The following is a 23,984-nucleotide window of genomic DNA, read 5'->3' on the forward strand; positions in this document are numbered from 1 at the left end:
GGAGTATTTAAGCCTTTGGCTGGGTTGTCTTTGCCTCCTCCTGGTGGCCAGGTTCTTATTTCCCAAAAGTAATGAATGCAGCTGTGGACTCTTTCCATTTAAGAAGAAAAAGCTTATTAAAAGGGACATAAAAGGGTAAAATAAAAATGCTGTAATGTGTTAAAACATTGTATTATTCCCCTCTTGCTTGCATATAACTATGTTTAACCCTTGCAGGATATACTGATATGTATTTAAAATGTTGAAACAATATTAAATTGCAGCTTTAGCCAATTAAACACAGCTGCACTACAAATACCATGACTCACAGACATGTAGAGCTGAACAAATAATATGTTAAATCCATTGATGAAACTTAAAGGTATAGAAACATGCATGGGTGCAGTTACATTTTCAAATATATGCATTTTTGTAATATACTTCCATAAGAATTTTTTTTATATATTTAAAGTTACATCAGATTCTCAGATTTTTGCAGAAAACTGTTTTTTAAGCAACATACACACATATGCTTGCACCAGCATTAAACATCACACCTTCTCAGAAAGCCGGCATAGACTTGTATGACACAAATTATGTCTTCACTGATGCAGTACACGCTACCTCCAGCTCTATGGGCAGGCATGGTGCTTAAATACTGATCCACACGTAGCATATGTGCATATGCATACAGTTGACAAATTGTGTAGTGCTTTACAAGTCTTAGGGCCCAATGATCTAAAGCTCCACACTCTGGAGAGATGATCTAAGACGTCTTGCCAGTACTACGAGATCCCTCAAAAAAATTATAATGGCCAATTTTAGCTTGATAGCTGTTTATCTATGCAATGTTATGGATGTGAAGGAGAGAAATGTATACTGCATTATAATGCTAAAAAAAGCCCCCAAAGATTTTGTAAGATTTCTCTCCATGTCTGAGAGTTTTTGATCATCAAACCCTTAGTCAGCGGTGGTTCTAGAACATAAAGTTTGGGGAGCAATAAGCTCAAAATAAAACTAAACACCAAGGATATATGTGGTACTGAAGGGGGGGTTGCATATTTTTCTTCCTATTCCTAAATTAGGTTTTGGCAAGAAACAATAATGAATAGTGGATATAGCAACCCCTAGAATACTCATAGAGCTGCCCCTGGTATCAGATTCTTATAACCCAAATAATTATTGCTTAGTTAGATACAGTAATTATGAGCAACAGAAGGAAGTGGAAGTAAATGAGTTGAGAGGGGGAACACAACAGAATGAGATATGGGCATTTTATCTAAATAAACCAGGCCACTAGAGTCACTATGTACAAGCAGGAAGCCCAAACAATGAACATAAACAATATTATACTCCATATTACCACAAGAAATACAACTGGTGTATTAAACTGTACCACAACTCAAACTCTACTCACATAATTCCTTGTTTAAAGTAGCCTTTAAAGGTGTCAGACTCATAATTCTGGACTTCACGGTGCTGCACTGGGCTACCCCCCAAATAGTCATCCAGCTGAATGGTATATATAGCTGCCGAGCCTTGTTCATCCTGGGAAGAGTCCTTCCCAATCCAATAGTGGATATCATACAAAAGTGAACTGCCAGATTTTCGAGTCTGTGAAAATGATTAAAAATAAATAAATGTTATAAATCTACTGTATGTATATATACTGTATATACATATATATATATATATATATATATATATATATATATATATATATATAAATTGAAGTGAAATAAGCACTCACTGGCCTTCTGTCATCTGTGATAAATTCTCTTAATTTCAAAGGGAGAGGAAGGGACGCTGTTTGTCCCGAAACGTCACAAGTTTGAAATAAAGAGAATTTATCACAGAAGACCAGTGAGTGCTTATTTCACTTCAATTTATCTGCAATTTTACAGCACCCTGGCAGTTTAAATTGATGGTGAGAGTGCACACACACTCTCCTTGTTTATATATATATATATATATATATATACATATATACATACATACATACATACATACATACATATATATGTATGTGTGTGTTTTGGGTGTTTTTTAGGATCAGAGGTTAGAGGAACATTTTATTAGCAAGATGCAAGCACAAGTCCTCCATTTATTAGCATATTATAGTTTGATTAAGAGCTCTTTTGGCAATAATTTATGTTTGTTGAACTTAAGACTCACCCAGTGTACACAGTGTTTTGTGTGTCTACAGATTATACAGCTTTATTTTCCATGAACATTGTTACATATATGTACAGAGGTCTATAAACTATTTGCACCTTTGCATCTTGTCTAATTCGATAGATGACCCATCCCCTATGTTACAATTAATTTTTACTTACAGAAAGCAGGAGGTAGCAGTCACCGTCATAGAAATTCCCATGAGCTTTTTGTGGCACCAAAGCCAGGTCCATTTTCTGAATGATGTAAGGAAAATCATAAAATGAACAAACAACTCAATTATACACATACCTTGCGCGCACATGTTATGGACAGTAATATGCGATATTATAATGCAACAATTATATTTGTTTCATAGTAAAGTGACAGTAATTTGTACGCAGCCGACAAAAAGATTTTAGTAGAGGAAAGTAAAGGACAGAAGGTGAGAATAATACTATAAGATATACAGCTTGCAATAAAATTAGTTTTTTTTGTATTCCATGCACAATGTCTTAATGAACACAAATTTTATTTCACATTATATTTCATATGTAAAATGCAATTTGCAGTGCCAGCAAGTGGACTATAAAATCCGTTCTCTGGGCATGTTACATATTTCCAAAGTTATTACTTTTGCAGGATTCACAGATCCATCTTGTAATTGTAATACATCTCCATATGTCTAAAATACAAGATTTATTTTAAAAGATATGAGAACTACTGCATTATTAAACAAAATTAAACAGTGCTGAGAACACTGAGGGCGAGATTACATATGCGGCGCAAGCTTCAGCGTAACTGCTGAAACCCACGTAGCCTGTAATTTCCCCTTGCATATCGGGGAATCACATAAACTCCCGTAAGTCGGACAAACTAGCGATGTCCAGAAATGTGCGTAAATCCAAATATCTGGAGTCGCCAGTGATTTACAGTACTTTAGAAACTGCCCGGCGCCTAAGAAAATAAAAAAAGTAAAATCTCCAGTAAAAGTCTAACCTGCCTCCCAAAAATAAAGCCGACACGTAAAACCCCTATATCCACCATCACCCCCATATCGGAACTCAATGGCGTCACTAGGGTTGGTGTCACCCCCCCACCCCCCAGAAAGCAGACACAAACACAAAAACACAGGCACACACACATACAAACACTCAGACACACTTAAAAACACACTCAGATGCACACACAAACATTCGGAAACACACTTAGACACACACAAAAACACACACACAAAAACACTCAGACACACACAAACACACTCTGACACACACACACAAACACTCAGAGACACACACAAAAACACTTAGACACACACACAAAAACACTCAGGCACACACACAACAACACTCAGGCACACACACAACAACACTCAGGCACACACACAAAAACACTCAGGCACACACACAAAAACACTCAGGCACACACACAGAAACACTCAGACACACACACACAAAAACACTCAGGCACACACACATACAAAATATGTAAACTGCACTGCATTAATTATAAAGCTTATCCCTAGAGCTGCTTCCTGGCTCAGCAGAGCATCAAATGAAAGATAAACAGTGCACTCTAAAAACAAATTACTAAAGAAAAGGTTTAGGTGCGCAAACTATGACAATTCTGCTCTCTGACTCTGTTCCAAGTCTGTCAGTGCACAGCCCTGGGCCGCGTGCCTACCGCTTCTTATGGCTAATCACCTCTGCATTCTGCCCACCCCCAGACCCCCGCCCACCATCCCCTCCTACCTCTTCAGTGTGCACTTAGTCTACCGTAACCATACCGGTCTGGTGGGCATCATACGTGGCTCCTTCACTTTAGAAACTGTGTCAGACAGTCATGCGGTCAAGTGCCAGGCATCCCCCCTCACGATTTCCCGGTTCCCGTTTAGAGAGACAGCACAGCAGTGAGTGGCTCCACTGCTCCACACATCACTGAGCAGTGAGCACAGATAGGCAGGCAGGTTTAGGCTAGCAGCGCAACTTTGCAAGCCCCACGGCATGCCCACAACATTCATAGTGAAATTGGGCAGGGGAGGAGTAAAGTACAAACAAGCAAAAGCAGTCGGGAAAACTATTTGTGGAAATTGCAGCGCTGGCTTAAGTGTGTCTACAACTTCCCCAGTCCCACGAATGTTCACAAATGCTGGCCCCTCTAATAAATAAAATCTATGCATTTATACATTGTATTTATTTGAATTTCAATACCCTGGAGGGTGTCACCCGGGTGCGGCCCGCACCCCCCTAGTGACGCCACTGTCGGAACTAATAATAAATGTATTAAACTCTAATCCGCCAACCCCCCAGATCGCACTCTAACTAATTAAACTATTAAACCCTAATCCGCCATCCCCCCACATCGCAATCTAACTAATAAATGTATTAACCCCTAATTCGCCAAACCCCCACATCGCAATCTACCTATTAACCCCTAATCTGCCAAACCCCCATAACGCAATAAACCTAATAAATCTATTAACACCTAAACCGCCAACCCCCCACAACGCAATTAACCTAATAAATCTATTAACTCTTAAACCGCCAACCCCCCACAACGCAAATAACTAAATTACTAAGCCCCCTAACCTAACACCCCCTAAATTAACCCCAATTACCTAAAATTAAAAAATACTAAATTACTATTAAAATAAAAAAACTAACATTACTTTAAAAATAAAAAAACTAAGTTTAAATTAATCTAAAATTACCAAAAAATAAAAAAGTCTAACATTACAGAAAATAATAAACCAAATTATCAAAAATAAAAAAATTAAACCTAATTCCTATGAAAATAAAAAAGCCCCCCAAAAATAGAAACACACCCTAATCAAATCTAAACTACCAATAGCCCTTAAAAGGGCCTTTTGTATGGCATTGCCCTAAGTTAAACAGCTCTTTTACCTCTAAAAAAAATACTAAGTCCCCCCCTAACAGTAAAAACCCCCACCCACCAAAATAAAATACAATAACACTAAAAAATCCTAAAGGGGCATTTGTATGGGCATTGACCTTTAAAGGGCATTCAGCTCTTTTACAAATGCCCATGAAATCCCTAATTAAAAAAATAAAAAATTAAGCCTAAGTCTAATCCCCAAATAGGTACTCAGAGTTCCTGAAGTCCGGCGGTGAAGTCTTCTTCCAAGCGGCCGACATCTTCTTCCAAGCGGGGACCTCTTCTTTCGTCATCCAGGATGAAGTCGGAGCGGAGATGACCACGGACCAGGACCAGCGACCGCAGAGCCATGGAGCATGGAGAATCCTCTTCGTATGAACGCCACCATACACTGACTATTGAATGCAAGGTACGCGTTTAAATATGGCGTACCTTGCATTCCTATTGGCTGAAAAAATTCAATAGGATTTGAGAAGCTTTCATCCTATTGGCTGATTTAATATTTTTCCAGCCAATAGGAATGCAAGGTACCCCATATTTAAACAGGCAACAGGTGAAATATATGTGCTGCATTTATATGCAGCGCCGTATATGTGATAGAAAAACAGGACTAAAAACCGGCGTCGCTGGCTTTTGCGGGCAATGCCACATATGTAATCTTGCCCTGAATGTTTTTAGCAGGTAACGCTAATACACCACGCTAAAAGTAACGGGGCTCTAGCTCTATAGAAATCACCTGTAAAGTTTATTAGTTAGCAGCCAGCGTGAGGTCTGCAGACTGCTAAATTACAGACAAAACAAGCTTCATTGAATCCAGGGCAGTGCAATAGTAAAATAACGATAGGTCTTGGCTATGTTCTAAGAAAACAGGGATTTATTTTGTGTATCTACAGAGAAAGTCTAAAAGTGAAAATAAGAAAAACTCCAGGGTAAATGTTTGTGACAAAAAAAATCATAGTTTAAAGGGATCTAAAACAGTGTGTTTCATTGTTGCAATACGAAAAAACTTTTATAGTGGGTAATACTTAATATAAATCATTGCAATATGTATTAACCCCTTAACGACCAAGGACGTGCCAGGCACGTCCTAAAAAAAGTGTCAGTTAATAACCAAGGACGTCCTCAGGGGTTTGAAGCGCTGGAAGTGATTTTGATATTGAGGCATCCTAGGCTGCAATAACCTCTCTGCATCGGCCAGCAATGGTGTCGATCGTTGGTGGGTGGGAGGGTGTCGGATGGGCGGCCCATCGCTGGAGCATTTCCTTCTCAGATGGATCCGCGTCGGGAGCATGCAAGGGGTCGGGAGCGTGCTTGCGCTACTTAGTCTTTATTTAATGCAATGCAAAGGAGGGAGAGGGAGGGGGGATAAGACTTGGGGAAAAGGGATCATAGAGGGGGAGGGGGGAGGGTAATGGTTGGTCACTCCATGATGTACTTGCAAATAAATAAATTTAAATGTAAGTGATCTATTGCTCGTTGCATCCCAGTCCCTGTTCATAAATACTTTGTACAGATTTCCAGGTAATTTAAAAAGATCAAAACAAATTTACATCAGTGCAGAATGATGTGACATATGTAACAGGGTTTTTTTTATATTGAAGATTGACTTACCTCAATTCTCCAAATAATTAGCCCAGGGGCTTTGTTAACAGCCTTAAATGCTCCACTCAATGACATGATGACATAAAATTCCTTTGCAGTCTATAAAAGGTGAGTCTGTAGAAGAAACGCACAGGAAAATCTGTTTAGAGCTTTTAAACTCAATTTGAAGAAGGACACAACATTTTTCTGTTCCACCTAAAAGAGAATTTCAATATGCACTATAGTAGTTTGTTCTTAAAAAATAGATATTCTTGTACTGAATAAAACAGCTATTTCAGTGCGAGTTGTCCATACAAGACAGTGTCCTGGGACTGGGCCAATTCTGAAAAAACTGGGACAGTATGGAAAATGCAAAAAAACTAACAAAAAGAGTCATTTAAAAATTCAATTCACCCTGTACTATTTTGAAAGCACATTATTAACATATTATTTTATGTTTTACTTTGTGAATTTAATGTATTTTTTTTTTTAAATATACACTCATTTAAAATCTGATGACTGCAAAGTGTTCCAAAAAAGTTGGGACAGGGGCAATTTAGGAATAATAGTGATGTGACAAGAAGAAATAAGAAGGTGATGTGAAACAGGTGAGTCATTCGTGTAATCAGGGCCGTTTCTAGAGAATCTGGCTCCCAGGGCAAAATTGCAAAATGCGCCCCCCTCACAGATTCTAATGTCCCCCTTCCTAGACCTTGCATGTCACTCTGTCATTTAGAAGTCAGCTCCAAAGCAGCAGTGCACTACTGGGACCTAGCTGAACACATTTGGTGAGCAAATGACAAGAGACAAATGTGTGTTGCGGCCAACGACCAGTTAGCTCCTAGTAGTGCATTGCTGCTGCTAAGGATATGTACATATGCTTTTCAACAAATCATACCAAGAGAACAAGAATAATAGAATTGTCTTAACATTTTTTGCTGTATCCTGAATTATGAAAGTTTAATTTTGACTTTCCTATACCTTTAAATATGTCCTTTTTCTACTACAATGTTTTTTCAAAATATATTGATATTATCTAAAAATATCTTTATAGCTTTTTACTAATTGCCATTATATTTATACTTTTCTCATAGCTATGCATATTTATTTGTTTAATGCATATCAATCCCTTTAAATTCTTACTAAAAATGTATCTACATAACGTCCAATAGACTTTAAAGTTGAACTTTGCAAAAAAGTCATCAGGTAAGATTTTCTAAAGGATTGAAATCTGTCACTGGGTGTATTTGTAACATATTTAGGGGTCTATTACAATTATTTATAAAAGTTACAACAATTTTTTTATACAAAATTCACTATTAAAGTCTATGAGATTTTTGCACATAAATACAGGGAGTGCAGAATTATTAGGCAAGTTGTATTTTTGAGGATTAATTTTATTATTGAACAACAACCATGTTCTCAATGAACCCAAAAAACTCATTAATATCAAAGCTGAATATTTTTGGAAGTAGTTTTTAGTTTGTTTTTAGTTTTAGCTATTTTAGGGGGATATCTGTGTGTGTAGGTGACTATTACTGTGCATAATTATTAGGCAACTTAACAAAAAACAAATATATACCCATTTCAATTATTTATTTTTACCAGTGAAACCAATATAACATCTCAACATTCACAAATATACATTTCTGACATTCAAAAACAAAACAAAAACAAATCAGTGACCAATATAGCCACCTTTCTTTGCAAGGACACTCAAAAGCCTGCCATCCATGGATTCTGTCAGTGTTTTGATCTGTTCACCATCAACATTGCATGCAGCAGCAACCACAGCCTCCCAGACACTGTTCAGAGAGGTGTACTGTTTTCCCTCCTTGTAAATCTCACATTTGATGATGGACCACAGGTTCTCAATGGGGTTCAGATCAGGTGAACAAGGAGGCCATGTCATTAGATTTTCTTCTTTTATACCCTTTCTTGCCAACCACGCTGTGGAGTACTTGGACGCGTGTGATGGAGCATTGTCCTGCATGAAAATCATGTTTTTCTTGAAGGATGCAGACTTCTTCCTGTACCACTGCTTGAAGAAGGTGTCTTCCAGAAACTGGCAGTAGGACTGGGAGTTGAGCTTGACTCCATCCTCAACCCTGAAAAGGCCCCACAAGCTCATCTTTGATGATACCAGCCCAAACCAGTACTCCACCTCCACCTTGCTGGCGTCTGAGTCGGACTGGAGCTCTCTGCCCTTTACCTATCCAGCCACGGGCCCATCCATCTGGCCCATCAAGACTCACTCTCATTTCATCAGTCCATAAAACCTTAGAAAAACCAGTCTTGAGATATTTCTTGGCCCAGTCTTGACGTTTCAGCTTGGGTGTCTTGTTCAGTGGTGGTCGTCTGTCAGCCTTTCTTACCTTGGCCATGTCTCTGAGTATTGCACACCTTGTGCTTTTGGGCACTCCAGTGATGTTGCAACTCTGAAATATGGCCAAACTGGTGGCAAGTGGCATCTTGGCAGCTGCACGCTTGACTTTTCTCAGTTCATGGGCAGTTATTTTGCGCCTTGGTTTTTCCACATGCTTCTTGGGACCCTGTTGACTATTTTGAATGAAACGATTGATTGTTCGATGATCACGCTTCAGAAGCTTTGCAATTTTAAGAGTGCTGCATCCCTCTGCAAGATATCTCACTATTTTTGACTTTTCTGAGCCTGTCAAGTCCTTCTTTTGACCCATTTTGCCAAAGGAAAGGAAGTTGCCTAATAATTATGCACACCTGATATAGGGTGTTGATGTCATTAGACCACACCCCTTCTCATTACAGAGATGCACATCACCTAATATGCTTAACTGGTAGTAGGCTTTCGAGCCTATGCAGCTTGGAGTAAGACAACATGCATAAAGAGGATGATGTGGTCAAAATACTCATTTGCCTAATAATTCTGCACTCCCTGTAATTTGATAAAGAACTGTAATAGCTGTTTATTTTTCAAATATACTATACACACAAGCAGTAATAGACAGAGACATGCACACACGGGCAGTAATAGACAGAGATATGCACTCACAGACAGTAATAGACTGAGACATGCACTCACAGTCCACAGACAGTAATAGACAGAGACATGCACTCACAGGTAGTAATAGACAGAGACATGCACTCACAGGCAGTAATAGACAGAGACATGCACACACAGGCAGTAATAGACAGAGACATGCACACACAGACAGTAATAGACAGAGACATGCACACACAGGCAGTAATAGACAGATATATGCACACACAGACAGTAATAGACAGACACGTGCACACACAGACAGTAAAAGACAGACACGTGCACACACAGACAGTAATAGACAGAGACAAGCACTCACAGACAGTAATAGACAGACACGTGCACACACAGACAGTAATAGACAGACATGCACACACAGGCAGTAATAGACAGAGACATGCACACACAGGCAGTAACAGACTGAGACATGCACTCACAGGCAGTAATAGACAAAGACATTCACACATAGGCAGTAATAGACAGATACATGCACACACAGGCAGTAATAGACAGATACATGCACACACAGGCAGTAATAGACAAAGACATTCACACATAGGCAGTAATAGACAGATACATGCACACACAGGCAGTAATAGACAGATACATGCACACAAAGGCAGTAATAGAAAGAGACATGCACACACAGGCAGTAATAGACAGATACATGCACACACAGGCAGTAATAGACAGAGACATGCACACACAGGCAGTAATAGACAGAGACATGCACACAGGCAGGGATAGATAGGCATACACACACTCAGTCAGTACTAGCAGGCACACACACAGGCAGGAATAGATAGGCACACACACACACTCAGGCAGTAATAGCAGACACAAGCACTCACATGTGAGTTTGTGAAAACTTGCTATTGTCATTATGGAGTAAATGACACATACACACACCCATCACTATTAAAGGGACATAATACACTCATTTTTTCTTTGCATAAATGTTTTGTAGATAATCTATTTATATAGCCCATAACGTTTTTTTGTTTTTTTAAATTGTATGGTTTGCTTAATTTTAAATAACATTGTTCTGATTTTCAGACTCCTAACCAAGCCCCAAAGTTTTATGAAAATACCGTCAGCTACCTTCTCCAGCTTGCTCCTGTTTGTGTAAAGGATCTTTTCATATGCAAAAGAAGGGGAGGGGGAGTGTCTTATTTCCCACTTGCAGTGGGCTTTCCAACTACCTTTTCAACAGAGCTAAACTGAGAGCTTCTAAGTAAGTTTTTAAACAGTTTTATACTAGATTTTGATATCAGTATCTGTGCATCCTATTCTTTATAGTAGTGTCTATTACATGCAGTTATATGAAAATGAGTGTATACTGTCCCTTTAACCTTTATTAAACAATAAGTAAATAAATATAAAAAAAAGCATAATGTCTAAAACATTTTTTTTTTTATTCAACAGTCCTTAACAGAAAACCTGTTCCTTAGTATGTGGAAACCCAAGTTTTATAAAGCACCTTTTTTAATTAGCTCAGTAAAACAAAAAATATGTACATATCATTATGTAAAGACCATGCATAATTTGTCATATGCATAAACATCACCTCTTTAGTGACACAGATCAGCGAGATAGTAGACTGCTTTCCTCAGGGTGATTCCTCTCCTTTTTACTTTCAGTTTTAGCTCTAACGAGTTATCCGGTCTTAACACCCCCCCCCCCACACTGTGATCTTGTTGCTCCATTAGTATGATTGACATCCAATGCAGCCAATTAACATAACAGCTTCCTTTCAAATATATATATATATATATATATATATATATATATATTATTATTTTTTAATGTATATGCTTGTGATCTGTTTATTTTAACATTTGCTATATCAGTAGTTTATCAAGGAAGCACTGCCACTTTAACACAATAAAAAAAACTTTTTTTTTTTTTTTTTAAAGTGCTACCTAATGCACCCCGGACCACTGCCCAGTCTGCCCGCCCCTAGAAATGGCCCTGCGTGTAATCATAGCATATAAGGAGCCTCCAAAAAAAGCCTAGTTCTTCAAGAGCAAGGATGGGTCGAGGTTCACCAATCTGCCAACTGATGCATCAGCGAATAATCCAACACTTTGAGAACAACATTCCCCAAAGACAAATCAGTAGGATTTTTGGAAATTCCACCTTCTACAGTGCACAATATTATTAAAAGATTCAAGGAATCCGGTCAAATCTCAGTGCGCAAAAGGGCAAGGCCGAAAACCTCTTCTGAATGTGCATGTCATCTCCAATTCCTTAGAAGTCACTGTCTCAAAAACTGTCATGAGTCTGTAATGGATATCCTGACATGGGCTCAGAAATACTTTGGTAAACCTTTGTTAGTCAACACCACTCGCCGCAGCATCTACTATGCAAAGCAGAAACCATACATCAACACTGTCCAGAAGCGCCGCCAACTTCTCTGGTCTCGGTCTCATCTGAGATGTACAGTAGCACAGGGGAATCATGTTTTGTGGTCCGACGAGTCAACATTTCAAATAGTTTTTGAAAAAACAGCCGTTGTCTTCTCCGAGCCAAACAGGAAAAGGACCTTCCCAGATGTTATCATTGACAGCTCCAAAAGCCAGCGTTTGTCATGGTATGGGGTATGTCAGTGCCCATGACATGGGAAACTTGCAGATCTGTGAGGGCACTATTAATGCAGAAAGATATGTATGTATTTTGGAGCAACATATGATGCCATCCAGACGTCGTCTTTTCCAGGGACATCCCTGCATTTATCAGCAGTACGTCAAACCACATTCTGCCCGGATTACATGGTTGCGTAAGAGAGTGTGAGTGCTAGCATGGCCTGCCTGCAGTCCTGACCTGTCTCTGATTGAGAATGTGTGGAGCATTATGAAGCACAAAATAAGGCAATGAAGGCCCTGTACAGTTGCACAGCTGAAGATATGCATAATAGATGAATGGTGGAAAATTCTGCTTGCTAAACACGATCAACTGGTGTCTTCAGTGCCTAAACGCTTAATAAGAGTTATTAATAGAAAAGGTGATGTTACACAGTGGTAAACAGTCAACTGTCCCAACTTTTTTGGAGTGTGTTGCAGTCATCAGATTTTAAATGAATGTTTATTTTTAAAAATACATTAAATTCACAAAGTAAAAAAATCAAATAATATGTTAATAATGTGTTTTCAATATAGTACAGGGTGAATTGAATTTTCAAATGACTCTTTTTGTTGTTGTTTTTTGCATTTTCCATACTGTCCAAACTTTTTCGGAATTGGGGTTGTAATAATGCACTTTGGTTTTACTTTAAATTTAAACAGATTGTACTTAATGCAACATGTTTAACTGCTGCTCTTTCATACGCATGAGAATTTTAAGTAACATATTCCTTTATTTTAAATAGTTTATTATAAACATGCAATTCACTGTAAAATTTGCTATGTTGGAAATGAAGCACTGCAATAAAAAGTACATGTGGCCCTCGTTTTGCACGGTTTCAGAATAACGCCCTTTTTTCAGTCATGTGACTGCTACTGAAAGCACTGAGAATCAGTGCATTGATTAAAATAAGGGCAGGCCAGTAGGCCTAGCTGAAATAAATCAGTGTAAACAGACCTGAGCTATCGAGCAACTTTCAAAGGGACAAGATTTAGCAGCCCTTTCATCTTCCTGCCCAGCTACTTCAAGACTAGGTCAGGGTGGCCATAAATCAGTCCTGACTGCAATGCATAGAATAGCTGCAGAACCGATTATTAACTAACATACAGGTAGATTAAAAGTTATGCGTGATAGAGGGTATTTAACGAACGCAACAAAAGTTGCGTTATTTAACCCTCTATAGCGCTGCCATTACAAGTTTTGAAACAGCCAGCTTGTGCGTGCGATATGGTTACTTTGAGCTCCATACCGCACAAAATACAAGTGCTGTTTTGACATGCTTGTGCACGCTTTCCCCATAGACATCAATGGGGAGAACGGGTGTGCCACAGTCCAGGTGTTAGTGCCCTTGAAACAACTTTTCCATCACTATTGTGGCCAGAAAGAGTCCCTGTGGGTTTTAAAATTCGCCTGCCTATTGAAGTCTATGGCGGTTCGCCCGGTTGCGAACTTTTGTGGAAGTTCGCGTTCACCGTTCGCGAACTGAAAATGTTATGTTCGCGACATCACTAATGTCCAGTACTCTACCCAAGTCAAGAGAGGTAAAGGAGAGCACAGCGGTGGTGCTAATGGGGCATATGCATCCCCAATTGTTACTGCAGCACCACAAGACCAAAAGGTATAAGGGGAGATGTGATAAGAAAGGTAGGAACAAGAAGAATAAATAGAAATTGATGACCACCTCCACTTGTACCACCCACTTAATATGCAGATTTATGGCAACCATCATTTTTAAGGTCGAGAACCTCCCCTTGGGTGGGTAGTAAAAGATAAAGGCCATTATTAGTACTGTTTCGCAACCTTGATATTTAGCTATTGATTCACCTTGCAAGAACCCTCTAATTGGTCTAGAATAATATAGCTAGTGTTACTCAAGGTTAGACCTATAAAAATCAATACCATTCATGTATTTAAGTAAAAAAAAAAACAAAAACAGATTCACTCAACTGACAATGAATAGCAAAAAAAACACTCCTTGCTTGTTCAACAGGCCAGTGCCACTCAGGATGCAGTCTCTTTTAGTTATAATAATAATAATAATAATAATAACTAGTATTTATATAGTGTCTTTCTCCCAGTGGGACTCAAAACGCTTTTTCAGCGCTCGCTCTCAGAAATTATCCAAATCGGCAGCTGAATAGTAATAGTTGTTATTATTACCCAATTTAATGGTACTCATTTTATCGACCTCTGAAAGATAAAGGACTGAGTCGGCCCTACCAGGATTTGAACCTGTGACCTTGGATCTTTTAACCCCTTAACGACACGAGTCGTACAGGGTACGTCGCACACAACCTGGTCTTTAAAGACCAGCGACGTACCCTGTACGACTTTGGGGATTAAAGCGGCTGGAAGCGATCCTGATCGCTTCCAGACGCTTTACGGTTATTGCAGTTATGCCTCGATATCGAGGCATCCTGCAATAACATTTTTCCCCCATCCGATGCAGAGAGAGCCACTCTGTGGCCCTCTCTGCACCGGCATCGATGGCCGCAATCGTTGGTGGGTGGGAGCTGACCGTGGGAGGTGGGTGGGTGGCCATCGATGACAAACTGAAGAGAGAGGGGGGCGGGATCGGGGGCGGGGTTGTCGGGAGCGCGCACGGGAGCGCGCGCATGCACGGGGGCCGGTGGGTGGGCGCGCGCATGGGGAGGGAGCGGGTGGGAACCGCTACACTACAGCAAAAACATTATATAAGAGTGGCAGTAAGGGGGGATAAAATCCCTAACAAAAGTAAATCTAAGGGATCTGGGAGCAGGTGGGGGAAACTACACTACAGAAAAAATGAAGAAAAAAAAAACGAAAAAAAAAAAACATTTGTATTTGCAAACAAGGTACTGGCAGACAGCTGCCAGTACCCAAGATGGCTCCCAGTAAGGTAGAGGTGGAGGGTTAGAGAGCTGTTTGGGGGGGGGGGATCAGGGAGGTTGGGGGCTAAGGGGGATCCTACAAAGCTGCATATGTAAATATGCTTTACAATTTTTTAAATATACCTTTTATTTTAGTACTGGCAGACTTTCTGCCAGTACTTAAGATGGCGGGGACAATTGTGGGATGGGGGAGGGAAGAGAGCTGTTTGGGAGGGATCCTGGGGTGTGATGTGTCAGGTGGGAGGCTGATCTCTACGCTAAAGCTAAAATTAACACTGCATGCTCCCTACAAACGACCTAATTAACCCCTGCACTGCTGGGCATAATACACGTGTGGTGCGCAGCGGCATTTAGCGGCCTTATAATTACCAAAAAGCAACGCCAAAGCCATATATGTCTGCTATTTCTGAACAAAGGGGATCCCAGAGAAGCATTTACAATCATTTATGCCATACTTGCAAAAGTTGTTTGTAAATAATTTCAGTGAGAAACCTAAAATTGTCAAAAATTTTACGTTTTTTTTTTATTTGATCGCATTTAGCGGTGAAATGGTAGCATGAAATATACCAAGATGGGCCTAGATCAATACTTGGGGTTGTCTACTACACTAAAGCTAAAATTAACCCTAGACGCTCCCTAATTAACCCCTTCACTGCTGGGCATAATACACGTGTGATGCGCAGTGGCATTTAGCGGCCTTCTAATTACCAAAAAGCAACGCCAAAGTCATATATGTCTGCTATTTCTGAACAAAGGGGATCCCAGAGAAGCATTTACAACCATTTATGCCATAATTGCACAAGTTGTTTGTAAATAATTTCAGTGAGAAACCTAAAGTTTGTGAAAATATTTGGGAAAAAGTGAAAAAATTTTCTATTTGATTGCATTTGGTGGTGAAATGGTGGCATGAAATATACCAAAATGGGCCTAGATCAATACTTTGGGATGTCTTCTAAAAAAATATATATAAAAAAAAATATATACATGTCAAGGGATATTCAGGGATTCCTGAAAGATATCAGTGTTCCAATGTAACTAGCGCTAATTTTGAAAAAAAGTGGTTTGGAAATAGCAAAGTGCTACTTGTATTTATGGCCCTATAACTTGGAAAAAAAAACCAAAGAACATGTAAACATTGGGTATTTCTAAACTCAGGACAAAATTTAGAAACTATTTAGCATGGGTGTTTTTTGGTTATTGTAGATGTGTAACAGATTGTGGGGGTCAAAGTTAGAAAAAGTGTGTTTTTTTTCCATTTTTTCCTCATATTTTATAATTTTTTTTAAAGTAAATGATAAGATGTGATGAAAATAATGATATCTTTAGAAAGTCCATTTAATGGCGAGAAAAACGGTATATAATATGTATGGGTACAGTAAATGAGTAAGAGGAAAATTACAGCTAAACACAAACACCGCAGAAATTTAAAAATAGCCCTGGTCCTTCAGGGAAAGAAATTGAGAAATGGCCTTGGTCATTAAGGGGTTAAACAGGCTTGTTTGTAGTCAGGGCATTTACCAACTGAGTTCAACATGTCTTTCACAGAGAAGAAATATCCTGCACTATATTAATCTGAGTCTGTCAAAAAAGATAATCCAGCTGTAAAATACCAGGAAGCTTTCCTCTTAATGAGAGAATGCAACAAAATATGTTTTGGCCTCTCTGTGCCTCTTCAGTGAGGAACAGTTGCATCACTAGGGCTGTGTTTTTCAACGCCAGTCCTCAGGGCACACCAACGGGCTATACTTTAATGATATCTGAGCTAGGGCACAGCTGAAATAATCAGTAACCATGGTTACATAAGTGCTCTGACGAGAGATGCACTCGCACTTTTGTGTCTCCTTAATTGTTGTAAATTTAGTAGTGTATATATAATGTATTGTACATGCACTTTACTGTTCAGTGCTGTATAACCTATTGAGCTTTAATTAATGAATGATAATCCATGACTGAGCATAAGCTGTTAAACAGCAATTAATAAACCATTGATTTAGCCACCTAAGCTTAAACAAGGGCAAACTTAAAGGGATATTGTACTATAAAACTTTCCCCGTTTAATTTGTTTCTAGTGATCCATTTTAGCTGCTGGGGTGTATTAAAATTGTTTGCAAATACCTTCTCTACCTTTATTTGGTAATTTGAAACCGACACCTATATTGAAAATGTAAATACTGTGGTATTGGATATAGAAAATCTATGTAAGCAAGAGGCAGCAGCAGACCTTCTAGAGAGGGTGTGAGAGGAAGTCCAGCTCATTTTAAAGGGTGTTCCTTTGGTATCTTTGAATACAATAAATTCTTATCCGCTGCTTACCGAGTACATTGTCCCTTTATTAGAAGATTACACATTTTTATATCTGCATTGTGTATGTAGCAGACGCAGCACTTAACCACTGCAGTTCATAATATCTGTATACAAGTAATAATTTATAATCAATTTAATTTTGTTAGCAACATTTGGATTGTTTTGCTGTGTCAGATGCTCTAAAGACTCACCCCTTGAAAAAGTGAAGTATGTTTATGGTTTCTCTGTTCTGCGACCATTTAGAGACTGCTAACATGAGCTCCTGCACTGATCAAGCAATCATATTGTAGAACGCTACTAGGTTATACTTGACAAGTAGGCAGTATGCAGTCCAGACTCACTGGGCAAAGTGTGTGTGTGTGTGTGTGGGGGGGGGGTGGAATCAGAGATAAATGCATTTGTAAAACTTTTTATATATAGAGGGGTTAAATTGTAAATGTAATGTCCCTTTCCTAACTCAGTAATTTTATAGCTGTGTATATCTTTCCTAATGCCAGAGACTTGTTCTGGCTCAGACCAATCCACTGGCTTTCCCAGCACTTCAGATCCGCTCCTCCATTTCATAGTGCGATAAGCTGAAAACAATTTATTAGTAAATTATCTTGTCACAAGATGAAGTACTGTTAGGCTTGATGTTTTTAGGCACCAACACCTGCGCACCTTTAATGTATTAAAGCGATATAAATCATCTGTACAATGCTAATACCTATGGCCTGTGTTACATCTTAATACTGTTTCTATGTAACCCTGCACCATCTATAGGAACAGATATGGCATTTACAGTGCCACAAATAAATTATTTCCTTGTTTTTTCCAGTAAATAAAATTAAGCTGTCAGCCTCAACCTGCTGGATTCTTTATAAAATCCATTAACAGCAATACGAAATGCATTTTATTGCCTGGTTCAAGAAAGCATTGTCAAGTGATAAGGATTTGTTGCCTGTAACCAGGTCTCCATAAGTATATTATAGTCAGAGCTAGATTTCTCAATAGACAAAGCAGAAAGCAGTGCTTTGGATACCTTAAAGAGACTGTCTACTTGAAATAGTTTATTCTTTCAACAAAGAATACCAAGAGAACAAATCACATTTGATGATAAAATACATTGGAAAGTTGTTTAAATTGCATGCCCTATCAGAATCATGAAAGTTTTATTTTGACTAGACGGTCTCATTAATTTTAAAGAGACACCTGCCAATATACTCTAGTGAAGCACTTTTATTTTTTTTTAAATTAAGGAAATGAACACAAAAATGAATAACACACACAAATCATAATTTCTTTGTTCAGCAGACAAAGCATATTTAGAAAATATTTAGTTTGCATAAATACCATTATATGGGAGAACACTACGATATAATGTGCAACTAATGACATTTGTTTGTCATTTAATATAGCGCACATGGTTAATAGCAACACAGAAGTCTTTTATACGTAAATAATTCAAACACATTTATTGTCCCACGTTTGGCATCAGTTCACCTTCCTAAAAGACCAATGTTTTTTCCTATATTGTCCAATAAAAATAATCAGAAGATACAATGTAATTATTTTTGTCACTTTAAACAATATTGTAGATATATTTAACTGCCCCAGAGGGGTGGCATAATCCATTATGAAAATGTATGAATTCTTCTGCCCTTGTTCAAACCCAGCATAGCAAAAATATTATAAAGAACACATCACACACAAACATAACAGTTCAACTGAAAATTGTCCTACACAGAATTTCACAAAATGTAATCTTACTAATCTATTCTGGCACACACCCAGGTATCCTGATTATTTAAATGTATGCAATAATTTATTAGTTGATAGAAACATAGATCTATGAGCCCTAATATTAGCATAAATTTAGCCCTTCCTGCCAGGTTATCAGTGTGTGAGGGGGCAATAAAGGGCAAATCTCCATAGCCTCCGAAACAGAAACAGGGCCATGAGGTATTTGTCATTGTTAAGACAATCAGCTGGCAGCAGGAAGGAAACAAAACCTCTCATTTGAAATAACAGGACTGCTACTTTCAAATAATGGGTCTCACGTTTGTCTATGTATTGCTGGGAGCAACATAAACCCCACCCTGATGTTGTTCCATATCCCTATGGTTCTGTCAGGTGATCTGTTACCACAGTGATCAGCAGATAGCCACCTGGGCATTAAGCAGGCAATTGTCATATTTTATCACCTACTCTTTACAGGGAAATGCAACATCACATAAGAAAGAGAGTAGCCCCTATTTCCAAACTGGAGTCTCATGCCCTTCTGTTCTATAGAGGTAAATGGGGGCTGTAAAGGTTCCCCCTCCCGCTTGTTAAACACTATATGGTATGGGTAGGTATCTGAAGCAGATGATCACCAGTACAACAGTAATCACCTGAACTCCCTTTTTCACATGAAAGGTCTATACGACTCTAATTAAAACAGAGGAGGCAATAGGGGCACTGTAAAAGACTCCATTCCCCACTACTAAAAATGTATTCTCTTGTTAACAGGCAGATGATCACTGTTTGCAATGCTGATAATCTTCAAACTCATTTGAAGAGAGGAGTCTGCACCTTCTAACAATGTGTGTCTGTGATTGTGTGCTTCTGTGTAGTGTAGTTGTCTATGTGTTTGTATGTGTGTGCGTCTGTGTAGTGTATTTTTCTATGTGTGTGTGATTGTGTGTAGGGTGCATGTGAATGTGTGTGTCTGTGTAGTGTGTTCGTCTATGTGTGTGTTTGTGTCTGTAAAGTCTATTTGTCTATGTGTGTGTCATCTTTAAATGTGTCTTACTGAGTTAGTAATATTTACGTTTCATTATAACAATTATAAAGTCTGGAGTTTAATTGATAAGTCATTTTTTTCGTTCATATATTTAATTAGTATTTAGTTTAAAAATTGATAGTCGATATATAAAACAGTATTTTTGTGTGGTTGAGAGAGTTATAGTTTTGCTTTATTATTAAGGGTAATGAATTTGGTTCAGTCACTAAGGCCACATTTACATTGTAAGCATTAATACATTTTACTGGAAGCAATAATAAAAAAAGCTCAAAATCAGCAGGTGTGAAAAAGACATAGTAGCGAAAGGAAAAAGCATTCAGTCAGCCCTGCATTTTGATCAGGAATTACACAGGCAGATTTATATCCGATTCATAGGAATCAGGCACCTGCAGAATATTTTTTTGGGGAAAAAAGGTGACTAAAATGCAGAAGCCAACCTTATTTATAGTATTGAAATTTGATGTCAAATATGTACTTTCTATGACAGAAACAGTTGTACAATTTTAAATTCCTAATACAATTTAGCAATGTATGTGATGTTTAAGAGGAACTGTTGCAGTAATGGAAAGTGCAAACCCTGAGAATATGTGCAAAAAACATGTAAAATGATTAGAAAAAGCTCAGCATGAAACAAACTACTCAGTATGTGCAGATTGTTAATGCTATGCACCCCAGCGGGACTTTAAACACTAAGAATGAATTTTCTATGTGTATTTACTTGTTATAAAAATAATAATCATTTGTTAGTGTTGCATAATCAGACAAAGAATTCTATGTGTAAACCTTAAAAATGCACATTTGCTGCTTACCAGAGGCAAATTGCTATGGAGATGCTACAAACATTGTTATAACACGTCAGCTGAAATCTAAGTATGTATTGCATGAGATCTGTAGCTCTGCACAGTGAGAGAGGGGTAGGTAGGCCTGTGCTTGTGAATTCTTAGCCATAACAAGATACCAACAGTGTTTATGAAAGATGGAAAAGCTTTTTCCAAAATTCCTTTTAATGATATTCTTACCAGAAGCTCCAACCCACAAACAATGGAAAGCTTCTAAACACAGACCTCTAATGCATGTGGCTTTTAAAGCTGTTAACCCATCATCTGCTTATTGGGCAATAAAGTGCAAATTGAAAATGTTCTATGTCCTGAATATGTGGGTAAACACATAGTTAAAGTCAGCTCCAGAGCAGCAAATCACTACTTGACCTAGATGAACAAATCTGGAGAGCCAATGACAAGAGACATATGTGCATAGCCACCAATTACCAGCTAGCTTCCAGTGCCTTATGCTCCTGAGCCTACCAAGGTATAACCTTTTCAACAAAGGATACTAAGAGTACAAAGTAAAGTTTGATAATATAAATAAATTAAAATGTCTGTCTGATGCATGGAAGTTTAATTTTGACTTTAATGCTCCTTTACCTAGGATAACATAATGAATTAAAAAAGCAGGTCTCTAGTGAGTCACATATTTATAGACATTTACCTAGATTTTTTTTGTATATATGTTTAAACACAATTTACATCATTTTCACCTACAGTAATATGGATTTGTCTCATTGAGTATTTCACAGAAAAATAGATTTCCAGTTCTCAAGCCATGGATTGTGCTTGAGAGAGGTATGATCGCCTGCATTTTGCTTTTAAGCATTAAAGGGACATGAATACCAAAAATGTGTTTCATGATTAAGATAGAGCATGAAAATGTAAACTACTCTTTAATTTACTTTGCATTTTTGCAAGAACACTAGAGGGCAGCACTATTTCCTATCATGTAGTGCTCCAGATACCCCAGTATCTCTTCAACACAGAATGTCATGGCAACAGAGCAAATTTTATAACTGGAACTTTTAAAAAAAAATATGATGTTCTGTCTGAATCACAAAAGAAAATGTTTGGGTTTCATAACTCTTTAAATATAGGTTTAGGAGAATTTAACAAAACTGATGGCTTATATTGTTCTTACATCAGGACTTTAAAAATGATTTGACTATCAGACTTAATATAATAAAAAAAAGCACAACATTTATTACTGTAGCTCAGAGCTTTCCAAACTTGTTATGTTGGTGACACACTTTGTAGACCTACATCATTTTGCGACACAGTAATTCAGTTGTACTAGCAAAAAGGAGGTTAAACTAACTTGTTTTAAGAGATACGGGCACATGCATAAATGATATAATAATGAAATGTATTTACAAGTAACAGTATGTATGTGCAAGAATTAAAAAAAAGTTTAATAACACCAATAGCTACTTACTATTTTAATGGAATGTATGAGGTTGATGGGATGAACACAATTTCTGAATATTTAGTGGAATATTAGATAAAGACACTCACATTTCATCATCAAGCATTTTTAAGCTTCCACTTCCTATCCATATATCAAGAGCAGGAGCAGCAATGCACTACTGGGAGCTAGTTGCCAACCCCCCCCCCCCCCCACTGACTTCAGCTCAGCATTTAACCCCTTAATGACCACAGCACTTTTCCATTTTCTGTCCATTTGGGACCAAGGCTATTTTTACATTTTTGCGGTGTTTGTGTTTAGCTGTAATTTTCCTCTTACTCATTTACTGTACCCACATATATTATATACCGTTTTTCTCGCCATTAAATGGACTTTCCAAAGATACCATTATTTTCATCATATCTTATAATTTACTTTAAAAAAAATTATAAAATATGAGAAAAAAATGGAAAAAAACACACTTTTTCTAACTTTGACCCCCAAAATCTGTTATACATCTGCAACCACCAAAAAACACCCATGCTAAATAGTTTCTAAATTTTGTCCTGAGTTTAGAAATACCCAATGTTTACATGTTCTTTGCTTTTTTTGTAAGTTATAGGGCCATAAATACAAGTAGCACTTTGCTATTTCCAAACCATTTTTTTTTCAAGATTAGCGCTAGTTACATTAGAACACTAATATCTTTCAGGAATCCCTGAATATCTATTGACATGTATATATTTTTTTTTAGTAAACATCCCAAAGTATTGATCTAGGCCAATTTTGGTATATTTCATGCCACCATTTCACCGCCAAATGCGATCAAATACAAAAAATCGTTTACTTTTTCACAAATTTTTTCACAAACTTTTGGTTTCTCACTGAAATTATTTACAAACAGCTTGTGCAATTATGGCATAAATGATTGTAAATTTTTCTTTGGGATCCCCTTTGTTCAGAAATAGCAGACATATATGGCTTTGGTGTTGCTTTTTGGTAATTAGAAGGATGCTAAATGCCACTGTGCACCACACGTGTATTATGCCCAGCAGTAAAGGGGTTAATTAGGGAGCATGTAGGGAGCTTTTTGGGGTAATTTTAGCTTTAGTGTAGTGTAGTAGACAACCCCAAGTAATGATCTAGGCCCATTTTGGTATATTTCATGCCACCATTTCACCGCCAATTGCGATCAAATTAAAAAAAAAGTTAAATTTTTCACAATTTTAGGTTTCTCACTGAAATCATTTACAAACAGCTTGTGCAATTATGGCACAAATTGTTCTAAATGCTTCTCTGGGATCCCCTTTGTTCAGAAATAGCAGACATATATGGCTTTGGCGTTGCTTTTTGGTACTTAGAAGGCCGCTAAATGCCGCTGCGCATCACATGTGTATTATAGCTAGCAGTGAAGGGGTTAATTAGGAAGTTTGTAGGGAGCTTGCAGGGTTAATTTTAGCTTTAGAGTAGAGATCAGCCTCCCACCTGACACATCAGACCCCCTGATCCCTCCCAAACAGCTTCCCTCCCCCACCCCACAATTGTCCCCGCCATCTTAAGTACTGGC

The 23,984-nt window shown here is 38.1% G+C and overlaps 1 protein-coding gene across 1 annotated transcript in view; it reads right to left on the bottom strand.

Moving 5' to 3' along the window:
* Nucleotides 1–23,984, bottom strand: part of AVIL (advillin) — a 220,141-nt gene that overhangs the window by 116,661 nt on the left and 79,496 nt on the right. The window contains exons 2-4 of the mRNA XM_053708212.1: nucleotides 6,640–6,744; nucleotides 2,316–2,390; nucleotides 1,397–1,593 (exon numbers count right to left, since the gene is read on the bottom strand). Coding sequence (XP_053564187.1) covers nucleotides 1,397–1,593; nucleotides 2,316–2,390; nucleotides 6,640–6,705 — 338 coding nt within the window. The 5' untranslated portion in view covers nucleotides 6,706–6,744. The remainder of the gene's footprint in view (nucleotides 1–1,396; nucleotides 1,594–2,315; nucleotides 2,391–6,639; nucleotides 6,745–23,984) is intronic.

Source organism: Bombina bombina, chromosome 3, assembly GCF_027579735.1.
Source record: "Bombina bombina isolate aBomBom1 chromosome 3, aBomBom1.pri, whole genome shotgun sequence".
Taxonomy (NCBI): domain Eukaryota; kingdom Metazoa; phylum Chordata; class Amphibia; order Anura; family Bombinatoridae; genus Bombina; species Bombina bombina.